The sequence below is a fragment of the Odontomachus brunneus genome, unplaced genomic scaffold, assembly GCF_010583005.1.
Source record: "Odontomachus brunneus isolate Ranch 3 - 2012 unplaced genomic scaffold, Obru_v1 Obru_scaffold_051, whole genome shotgun sequence".
NCBI lineage: Eukaryota > Metazoa > Arthropoda > Insecta > Hymenoptera > Formicidae > Odontomachus > Odontomachus brunneus.
In genome coordinates, this window is record NW_022639501.1 from 1,353,646 (window position 1) to 1,364,795 (window position 11,150).

Here is an 11,150-nt window from a genome sequence, read left to right on the forward strand (position 1 = left end):
TCTCTCTCTCTCTCTCTCTCTCTCTCTCTCTCTCTCTCTCTCTCTCTCTCGGTTGCGCGAAGAAAGGGACAATCCGCGCTCGCCTATCTAGCCCCGACAAAAAGAAAAGAATCCGTAGTCTTCATAAATAAATTTACGTCGGATCAGAGAGGCGAAAAACTCCCGCTAGCACCAGGATCGAGGAGACATTCGTCGCAACTGCAGCGTGCGACGAATATCTTCTCCCTGTCCCTTTCTCTTTTTCTCTCTCTCTCTCTCTCTCTCTCTCTCGGCGCTGCTGTTGCTTCGCTCCCGACATTCTGCTGTGTTTTCGCTTACCCCGCTGAACTTCTACCTCTTCTCCTTTCTCCCCGCTGCAGAATTTTTCACAATGCGCGCATTTTTGTCCCCCCCCCCCTCCTGATCTCGGGGCAAACGTCGTCGCGGAATCACGCTCGATCTCTTCCCGTCTTTATCTCCGCTCTTTTCCCGCTTCTCCTACACGCAACACGTAAACATCTCCTCGTGCCGCTTAACTCCGATTGCCGTCGCTCTGTCGATGATCTTACGAGAGTTCGCGACGCCGAATTACAACGAGATCCCATTCACAAGACGCAACTTAACCTAACACTAACCTAACTTTCTTACACAAAGGTAGATTGCGCGCGACAACGAATAGCACGATCGAACATACGACAGTATTGTTACCCTGTTTTTATAAAAGAGAAGACAGAGATCACAGTCTATCTCCCTTATAGAAATATCATACTAAAAATCATTGATAATTACTTATTTTCAGTATTAAAAATACTGGATAATAAGTAATTATCAATGATTCTTAGTATGATATTTCTATAAGGGCTGCTCATCTTCCATTTCCCATCGTGTGATTTCGCGCAACTGCAGCGACCGCGAATATCCGAATAATTAACATGACAATACCACTAAATCCAACCTAACCTAATCCTAATCTATTTCATATTTTACTTTTATTACAAAAACTTTTATTACAAAACTTTTATTTACAAGACTTATTTACAAAAGTGGAATAGTAGTATAACGAATAGTATTATTAAATATTTGTATATATTCTATTTATAAATAAGAAGACAGAGATCGGTCCACCTGTTCATTTCCCATTTCCCTGCGGTGAAAATGTCCGCTCGGTGACGATCGCGTACACCCGAATAATTAACGTGACAAATAGCACTAAACCCAACCTAACCCAATCTTACCTTTATTAAAGGTGGATAGCACGCAATCACGAACAGTACTATCAAATATTTGTATATGTTATTCCATTTATAAGTAAGAAAACAGAGATCGGTTCACCTGCTCATTCTCCATTTCCCTGCGGTGAGGATCGCGAGTACCGGAAGAAAATTAACATGACAAATAGTACGTAACCTCACCTGACTTTCAATTACGAAGTAGATTGCGCGCACGATCGCCAGTAACGCGATCAAATATTTGTGCACGTTATTCCACTTGTAGGGAAGAAAACAGAAATCGGTCTATCTGCTCATTCTCCCCATAGGTGTAATTTCCCTTCGATGAGAATGACGATCGCGAGCACCGGATGAATTAACGCGACAGATAACACCAACTGTACCCCGGCGAAGTACAATCCCCCTTCACGTCTGTTTGTGTCGCGCCACAACATTTCGCTCAAGTCTTCCCTGGCAGCGTCTTCGAGTCCTCCTGAGAAAGAGAGAGAGAGAGAAGCGCGCCACGTGATGTTGTCAACAGCACATCGCGCGCGCGACGCGCGCTCTCATTCAAATATATCCACTCGCTTCCTATACTTATGTAATTCGCTCTTAAATCTTCGCAACAGCTCGCCTGTTGTCGAACTTGCCGCGCAGAACTTACGCGTCGTCTCGCGAATTCACTAGCTTTCACTTGAAAATCTCGCTTTTGTTGTTGAATCAGCTCGCACAAGTTACGTTACACGCCGGCGTGTACCTGCGTGTACCTGAGAGCGTGTTCCCCGGGGAACCCGGTCGTGATAAATCTATCTTGTCTGATCCCTTTTGTCCATCTTTTTTTCTAATCCCCTTTTCGTGCCATTTTCCTTCTCACGTTGCTGCGTGTCCTTTACGATAATCGCAAGGTAAAATCCGCAAGGGGCGAAATTGCACCTCCGTTCTCGCAGTTCTTTCGCAAAGGCACGAGTCGCGCGTCCGCGGCTAGACGAATACACGTCGTAAAACCGTCCGGCAGGAGCTGACCGTAGAATTGGAACGTTCAGTTTCGGCGCCGGGTAAAATCCAAAACGACCGTGCTGACCGCGCTCTGCGAAGGTTCTTTACGATTCCGCGTGCTCAGGGCGAGACGATTGTCTCGCATGGTCGGACGAAGGCCGGTCCCGGGAACACCGAACGCTGGTTGGCTTGCTCTCGGCAGAGCCGCGGGTTGCCGGCGTCTCGCGGCGCGAACACGAATGTGAAAATACACATTGAGACGGCGTAGTTCCACGGCAATCGATCGTAACGACGTAACGCTCTCTCATGAGCTCTTATCTCGAAAACAACGTGACACCGGTTTTGAAACATCACAAACTTGGACGGGAGTGTCGAATGTTTCGATATCAACGGATCTTCGGGACTCTGCTTACGACACTTTTCAGATAAAAAGAGCAGAGCTATTTACTAACTAGTGTCACTAGCTAGGGTGGTTGTTGACAAAAATAAGAAAAAGAATGAAGGGGAGGGAGAAAGAGAGAAGAAGGGAGAATATTTAAAAATGCCTTTTGACTAAAAACTACAAAATCTTCCTCCCATCTTTCTAACGGCGGTGACTGAGACGGAGGCAGTCGGCTTGCAATTGTGCGTGTATGAAATCGAGTGGACATATTTCTCTCAGCGCACACGACGGTTTACCCGTATCCCCATCAATTTCGCCCTGTAAGTTCGCGATGTTAATAAAATTCCCCGCAGAATGCGGGCCTGCCACTTTGGGGAATCGAGCATGAGGATCGGTGCCTGACACAGTCCGTGTCGTCCAACGCGCAATAATCATAACGTTTGTGGTAACGTCCGAAAAACAGAAAAACCAAAAAATAGAGGCCCGTAATTAATAGTTGTTACTTGAAGTTCCTCTCAAGTTACATACTCAGATTTGATTTCAGGGTCGACGAGAGTTTTCCAGTTGAATCGCGATTACAGACGCAATGTCACATATATTACACAATTCAATTGAAAAATTTCGATCCGACTCTAAATAAAAATCTGGATATCTCATATGAGGCAGACTTCAAGTGACAGTTATTGATAATGATGGCCCGAAAGGAAAAACGCGGAGACGAAGATTACGCGCGACGCGGCGTGATTATCGTGCACGAGGAAGTGTCGCATCGTATCAGCTCGCACTGTCCGCCGTTCTAATTCGTGCAACGATAGGTTGCACAAACACACGCTATTATCCCGTAGGAAGGGCGAAGGACAGAGGTTAATCCAGCGCGCTCACGGCAATCGCGTGAAAAGCCCCGTAACGTTCGCCGACGGCGACGGAAATTACCTGCGATTAAGCAGAACTCCACTGTGACGACTAGTCGAACGCGTCCGACAGACGAGGGCCTCTCGTCATCATCCTGGCGCGACGAGAGCGAGAGTCGTCGTCGGGTGCAGCACGGCAACAACACACGGTTCCTCACTGGCACATCGCACGGCGGAAACGAGTGTCAAGCGGCCGACGACGGGGGTTGCTCTCCGCGACGTGCCTCCCGTCTGTTCCCCGACAGCAGCAACGGTGAAACAGCGCTACTCGACGGCGACGACGTTCACCGCACTCGAGAAAGTTCACCGTCGTTTTCAGCGAGAGGAACTCGCTTCGACGAACAAATTGACGGAGAGGTTGGTTGGTTGATTAGTTGGTTGGTTGGTTGGTTGGTTGGTTGGTTGGTGGACGGATGGACGAGCGGGCGAAGAGTCGACGAACCGGTCGTCGCCTACCGTTCGCGACGAAGATGCTCGCGGTGGCACCTCTACATCTTGCACGGGCGGTCGCGGTTGGCGCAGAACGCAGAGCCGCACTCGCGACGAGCCGTCGTCTCTCGTCGGCCGACGTGCGCGACGTGTCCAGCCCGGCAGCTTCGCATCCCTTCACGATATCCTGTCGTCAGGATACACACACACTGACACACACCGCCCGGATAAGCGTCCCCGTCGGCCCGCCAATCGACCACGGCTGCGACGACGCTGCTGCACGGCTGTCAGTTGACGCGCACCGTCCCCGCTTCGGGCATATCTCTCTTTAATACAGGCGCCGGTATCGCGCCGGGCGCAGCTTAAAGCCGCGCTCTCGTCCGCGTAGAACGTCCTCGGGGAGAGCGAGCGCGGCACACTCACGACGCAGAGCGCTCCCCTCGTCGCGTTCCGCGACGTTCCGCGCCACTCACCGACGAGTATCGCCGCGATGATCGAACGGCTAGCCCCGCGACGGCGTTCGATCGTCCGGTTTCGAAACGCGACTCCCGGGGGACAACAACCACCGGCACACAGCAGACCTCTCGAGGTAGACGAGCCGCGAGCACGGCGGATAAAAGGTCGCGCTGGGCCAAGCGGGATCGAACTTTTGGAGGCCGGAGCCGCGCTACTACACTTCCGGTAGACCCGGACGGGATTGCGTGCGACGCAAACGCGACGTAACCACCGACGTCTACACCGTCGAGCGACCGAATTGTGACTGCGGTCTACGGCTCCGCACGGCGGTGGCCCCACCGTCGCGCCGCGCCAGGGGCGGAGCGCGTCTGTGCCGCCCCTGGCGCGCCCATCAGGCGGGGGCGGCGGAGGCCACGACCCCTCGCGGCCGCCGCCTTCTTCGCCGCGAGAGTCCTCGCGCGCGTTCGCCTCCGGATCGCCACGGCGAGCCGACGACGGGATTTTTTCCTTGGATCAAGTAGCCGCGCGAAAATCCTCGGCCAATCACCGCCAAGCGTTCGGACGATCGCGCAGGTGACGGTAATTATTGATGCGCCGTGCGCTGAAAAATTCCCCCTCTTATTCGACAAGTACGTTGTTGTCGCTTCTTGTTGTTGCTGTTGCAGGTGTGTCTTTCGTACGTTCGCTCCCGATCTCGCGATCTTGCGCAAACGCGTATGCTCGAAAATCGAAATTTCCGATTTCTCTTGCGCACCCGATTCGAGACACTTCGTACGGGACTGTACCTGAACCGCTTCGCGGTAACTTCGCTCGTAATTCTCCCGCGCCGAAATGTGTGACGAACGTTGCACACGTTACGGTCATCTTCGCCACTGCGAAACTCGACATTCGCGCATATTGGCGTGCGGCGTTCAAAACGAAACGTGCCTTAAGGTCGAAGTAACTTATTGCTGTATATAATCTAACTGATTTGAAAACGCTACGCATCCGATGGATTTGAAACTGATTTACGACAAGGAAGATCGACAGCTCTTGTCTGTTTAAAATTGCACAGACTCGTAGCCCCTGAATCCAAAAAAGAGACAAAGAGAGGAAGGTTGCCGGTCTGCCATGCCGGAGGTCTCGCACAGCGGTGTCCCGCTTACTTCATAAAAGATCTGGAACCTTGAGACGCCAAAGAGGAATCCCATCTCTGAGCGGCGAATTAGTCTAACCTGATCCGACTTAAAGTAGCCCCGACGAGACTCAGCGGAGACTCGACTTCACGGTCAGCTCCACGTCGGACTTGCCACGTCTCCGGCGGCCACGGGCGGCGCTTCTGGCGAGGGTCTCCGGCGTGCCGCGACCGGCACTATCCAGAGGCTCTCCAGGTTACGTTCGCGAAGAACGCGACCCGGAGGAACGATCATCCGATTACGCGGATGTCGCGTGCGCGTCAGCATGGCGGCTCGGCGCCGCGGTCGAGGCGGTTCCGTCAGCCTCCCTCCAACGGCGCGCCGCGCCCCCGATAACGAGGGCGCCCCGTGCGCTTTTTGCCTTGCACACGAACGCTCGCCCCGCCCCACGGGCGCGCGATCAAACGCCATAACGCGTGCGCCGCCGGCCGCGGGCTTGTATGACGCGCGTTCGAATTACCGCCGCCATACTCTTTTCACGATGGAAAGCACGCTCGAGCCGACTGCGCCACGACGCCGGCTCCTCTAGTGCTGTTTGCTCCTCGTTCACGCCGTCGGTGCGACCGCCAGGACGTCGGTACCGCACTGGCGATACCGATCGAGAACGATCGAACGTCCTGTAACGCCCGCTGCGGAACGACTGTCACCGACGAGTGACACCGAACATCCTTCGAAATACCCGATTTGCTGGATGACATTTGAAGGACGCACGCAGGACGAACGTGCGCACACCGGATGTCCATTCAAATGTGTGCGAATCCCACGATATCCTGGATTTTATTGTTTAATATGTTTGAGACTGTCAATGATATACCAGACAAACTCCTAGACAGACACATCTCCGGGATCCAACAGGTGTTCCTAATACACATTTGATATCCTACAAAGGTGCCTTTGATATGTCAAAGGTGGATGTTGAGGCAATATTATGACTTATATCGACATCCAAAAGACATTTTTGGATCAAGATGTTCACATATATAAGTCTCTCAAGAACTTTCAATTATAACCTTGAACTTATTTGTCTCTGCTTGTTGCAAAAATTCCTCAGTTTCATTTGTAAGAATTGTTATTATTCTCGAATTTAGATGTAATACGATATTTTCATAACATCGATTTAATCGGCCCGACAATATGGATAATTGCGTGTTTTCTCTCTCTGCGATTTGCAAATGCGCTTTCAACATTTGTTTCCATTTAGGCTTGATTTCGTCCGCTTGGTGCGAGACACCACTGTATTACTTGATTGCCAGTGTAATTATAGCAAACGTTAACTTTAAACTAGCTAACTTTTCTATGCTGCGTAGTATTGATAATTTATCTGATAAATTATCGATACGTGTAAAAAGTAGAATAACATGAAGAATATTAGATGCGTATTTGAAATATCGCTTAAGTCAACAAAAAGGAAAAGAAGAAAACGAATATTCAACACCGATCATTCAATAGACTTCAGCACATGAATATATGAATGAAATTATTCTTCTCTATTTGCGTGGTAACGAAAATTTAATAGAGAAAGGGCACCGCACATTGCTGTCGAATTTAGAACATTAAAAACGCAGCCGTATTTACATTAATTTACTATCTAATTTGTCAGTTGATCAAATCTCATAGAGAAAAAGATACAAATAAAAAAAAACCCGAACTTGCCGAAACCCGGGATTGAACCGGGGACATTTAGATCTTCAGTCTAACGCTCTCCCAACTGAGCTATTTCGGCTCACGGGTAATGGTTGGTCGATCAACTGTCTTGTAGAACGTGGCGCTGTAGTATTCTTGTATATTATTACCACTACACTATCGCTATAATATCTCTGACCGCTACCGTTGCTCCCTCCTTTCAACGTGCAATTATGGAATCCTGTTATAGTAGCCTTCAGACATTTCGCCTGATAGTGGATGACAAGACAAAAATTTTAACAAATTATCCACTTGCACAGTCATTCCAGTTCTTCAGAAACAGAGAAACGTAAAACAACGTGTGCCAAAATGCGGCAAGCGATGGTAAATTGTAATCAGGTACAGACTGAGGTGATATCAGAGGGCCGGTGGATAGAGGAAGAACCTTTACCTCATTCCACCAAACAAATAGTGCTCGTTATAACAGGAAATCCGGGTGTCCCTGGATTCTACGAAAATTTTATCAAGGCAATCAACTCGAAACTTTCATTCGACACTCCTGTGTGGATCATCGGTCATGCTGGACATGTGCAACCCCCAGAGGATCTAGCAATTGCTATGCCCACTAATAAGAAGTGGCGAGATCACTATAGTTTGACAGCTCAAGTTCAGCATAAGGTAACACATTCACAGTTAGATCCTATCTGCTTATATTGTCTCTTTCATATACATATCTTTCATATAGATATTTATGATATAGGTGGAATTCATAAAGACATACGTTCCTGAGGATGCTGAGCTACATCTTATCGGACATTCCATAGGTGCTTGGATTGTACTTAATTTGCTGAAAGACCATGACATCAATAAAAGAATAAAGAAGTGCTACTTATTATTCCCAACGATAGAATATATGGCAGAGACTAATAATGGCTGGATCTTTCATAATATTGCAAGTATCTGAGTATCTTTATAATCATTGCTGTAATATTTGTGATGTACACATGTAAAATTACAAATATTTTTATATATTTTATACAGTTGAAATAATTCTCTTTTCATTTCCAGATATCACGTGTGGCACCACTATGGATCTTCTTATCTTGGATCTTTACAACAATATTTCCATCATTTCTGCAGACATGTTTCATAAGTATTTTCAGCTTCTTTAATGGCATTCCAACAAGATATATCAAGACAATACAGAAAATGCTGAATCCAAAAGCTTTGTATAGAATAATTAATCTCGCAGTAGAGGAACTCAAGTATGTTAAAGAGGCTGACCATGAGACCATATCAAAATACAGTGATAAACTTTGGTTTTATTATGGCGCTTCTGATGGTTGGGTCCCAATTAAGTACTATAAAAACATGATCTCAAAACATCCCAATCTCAATGCTCAATTATGCCAGCGTGGTTTCAAACATTCCTTTGTACTGAAAAACGATATGGACATGGGCCATATTATTGGAGACCTCATCAACAATAGCTGCCTTAAAGATTGATATTTCTCATTAGAGAATTATTAATTTTTATTATTTTTTTTTCTCTGTTACATGGTTGTGAACATTGCATTTCAAATTACTTGAGTATTTTTTTTTATTAGAATAATTTAATATATAAGAATATTATTGTATTTTATTGGTATTAATATTTATATTATTTTTTTATATTAACCAGTAAACACATGATGATACAAAGTATCATCCATATTACAATGTCAGCTCAATCATATAGTATATTATGTAACTGTTTGTTATATAACAAAGTAAAAGTTACATAATATGATAATACCATATGATTGAGCTGACATTGTAACATTGATGATATTTTGTGTTTACCGGGACCTTATATTTTGTGTAAGAGCAAACCAATAGTCTGTAGTATTTAAAAGATAAATTTGCAATATAATATATAATATAATGCAATATAATAAATATTGGATTAAAAATGTATTATCATTATTTTAATACAGTCAATATATATGCAAATACTTTAGTACATTTTAATTCACTCAATATACTAGAATATGTTACATTGTATTAGATTGTATTACTTTATATGCATTAAAATAGATGTAGACAAAATGGACTTTAGCATTACATAGCAATTTCGTTTGTAAATTAAAAACATTTTTTTCCTATTATAGAAATATATAGAAGATGGTGCCGATAACAAGCCCATACCGCCTACAAATTTAAAAATTGTCAATATTAGAGTCACTTTAAGCAGAGTTCGGCCATAACGCGCGGTTTCGGCAAAATCCTGCGAGAAAGAGACATTTTCAATCTCTCTTCTTTCTCTCTCTTTAGTTCTTTTCTCTCTCTTTAGCTGCGTTCCGAAATTCACTGCCAGTGTTGAAATTTTATAGTATACGTAACATGAATTATAGATTTTCGGTACTGACAGTGAATTTCGGAACGCAGCCTTTGAGTGCGTTCGGGGAGCACGCTACCAACGTTACCGCGTTCTTCTATCTTTATCGCTCCTTAAATAAACAATGGGTGCTTCCGAAATACCTAGAGTTGGGTCGAGTTGAGTTGTAGCATGTTCGACTGGCTTTGGGTAGCGATCACGTAACTTCGAGCGGAACTTTTCACTTTTCACTTTTCGCTCTATCGATTTCACGTGAACTTTTTCATTGTTCACGCAATCAAATAACTCTATGCGTGAAAAGCACAAATCACTAAATATGGTTCCTATATGATTTCAATATCGGCCAAATCAGCTATATCCATCGACTGTAGAACATATTAACTTTAAAAACATCGCTATAACCTTAGGATTGTTATGTTTCATGTATCTCATCACAGTAGTAGCATAATATATTCCGCATTCATCATGTCACTAGATTTTCACTTTTCCGCCAGCACATTTGGCTGCGTTCAGAAACCCTACTCGGTGCGCAGAGTAACATTTAATTAGCCAATCAGGGCAAAAAGAACTAAGATTTATTTATCCTGATTGGTTTATTAAAGTAACTCTACCCATCGAGTAGGGTTTCTGAACATAGCTTTTCATGGCTAACAAGTTCACGTGAAAAGTTTCACGTTTCCACGTTTCGCCGAGTTACATGATCACGAGTTCACGTGAAACTTTTCACTTTTCACGTTTCGGCCCTAGGGGAAAAGTTACATGATCGCTGCCCTGGGTTAACCCACTCTGAGTTATTCAGCTTACGTTTATTGGTCGAACAATTACTTATAAGCTTTATGATTGGCTAGTAGAGACTTATGACGTCATTAATCGCTCTCGAAGCGATTAACCCAGGGCCAGTTGAACACGCTATTAGTTCCACTATAGTATATGTGACGGATGCTATAGTGGAACTAACTCGACTCAAATCTGGACATTTTGGAAGCACCCAATGGGTGTTTACGGAAAAGCGCTCCGAGTTAGTTTCAAGTCAGTGATATATATGCTTCTCTATAATCCAAGTATTTCATGTTCTGTCCCAACTCTGTCTGAAATAGTGACCGGATTATTAAGCATATTGGGTGTTTACGTTAAATCGAGTACGAGTTAATTCCACTAGAGTCGAAAAATATAATAGGCACAACCATCTAGTATCTTCATGATTCAAGACAACTCAGTATTGCTGTTTAATACGCGTATCAATTAGTAATTTTATATCTAATTATTTTAATTTCGGCGATGCAATATATTCAATTAATACGATACGTGTTTCTAATCGATATTGCATTACTTCAATATGACATTGTTTATATACATCGCTGAAATCAAAATAATTCAACATAAAATTACTAATTGGTACGCGTATTAAATGTTTGATACAAACATACTATATGAGATTAAACTTATTAATAACTAATATTTTTTGAAAATCAACTACCTGGGAGTCGATTCTGTATCTCGAAACGAAGTGAAAACTACAAAAGTGACCAAATATACTAGAATATTCGTAATTTCATTGGTCAGTGCCTAGTGAATGTGCTCACTTTTATAATTTTCGCTTCGTTTCGAGATACA

The 11,150-nt window shown here is 44.9% G+C and overlaps 2 protein-coding genes and 1 non-coding gene across 3 annotated transcripts in view; 1 reads left to right on the forward strand and 2 right to left on the reverse strand.

The window, feature by feature from the left end:
• The window catches only part of LOC116845305, an 86,835-nt gene extending 82,184 nt beyond the window's left edge, over positions 1-4,651 (reverse strand). Inside the window, exon 1 of the mRNA XM_032817823.1 lies at positions 3,499-4,651. The gene's annotated coding sequence lies outside the window, so the exon portion shown is untranslated. The remainder of the gene's footprint in view (positions 1-3,498) is intronic.
• A 2,535-nt stretch (positions 4,652-7,186) lies between these two features.
• On the reverse strand, positions 7,187-7,259 carry Trnaf-gaa. The gene has a single exon. It is a non-coding gene; the product is annotated as a tRNA-Phe (tRNA).
• An 88-nt stretch (positions 7,260-7,347) lies between these two features.
• On the forward strand, positions 7,348-9,192 carry LOC116845381 (lipid droplet-associated hydrolase). Its single transcript, XM_032817968.1, has 3 exons — positions 7,348-7,837; positions 7,920-8,111; positions 8,228-9,192. The coding sequence occupies exons 1-3, from the start codon at positions 7,529-7,531 to the stop codon at positions 8,663-8,665; spliced, it is 939 nt and encodes a 312-aa protein (XP_032673859.1). The 5' UTR covers positions 7,348-7,528; the 3' UTR covers positions 8,666-9,192.
• Positions 9,193-11,150: the final 1,958 nt, after the last annotated feature.

Bases quoted from the DNA above. Each gene is read 5' to 3' on its own strand.
- LOC116845381 (XM_032817968.1), top strand. From the start codon at position 7,529: ATGCGGCAAGCGATGGTAAATTGTAATCAGGTACAGACTGAGGTGATA. The intron at 7,838-7,919 runs GTAACACATTCA...TTTATGATATAG, and splicing joins CAGCTCAAGTTCAGCATAAG to GTGGAATTCATAAAGACATA. The intron at 8,112-8,227 runs GCAAGTATCTGA...TTTCATTTCCAG, and splicing joins GCTGGATCTTTCATAATATT to ATATCACGTGTGGCACCACT.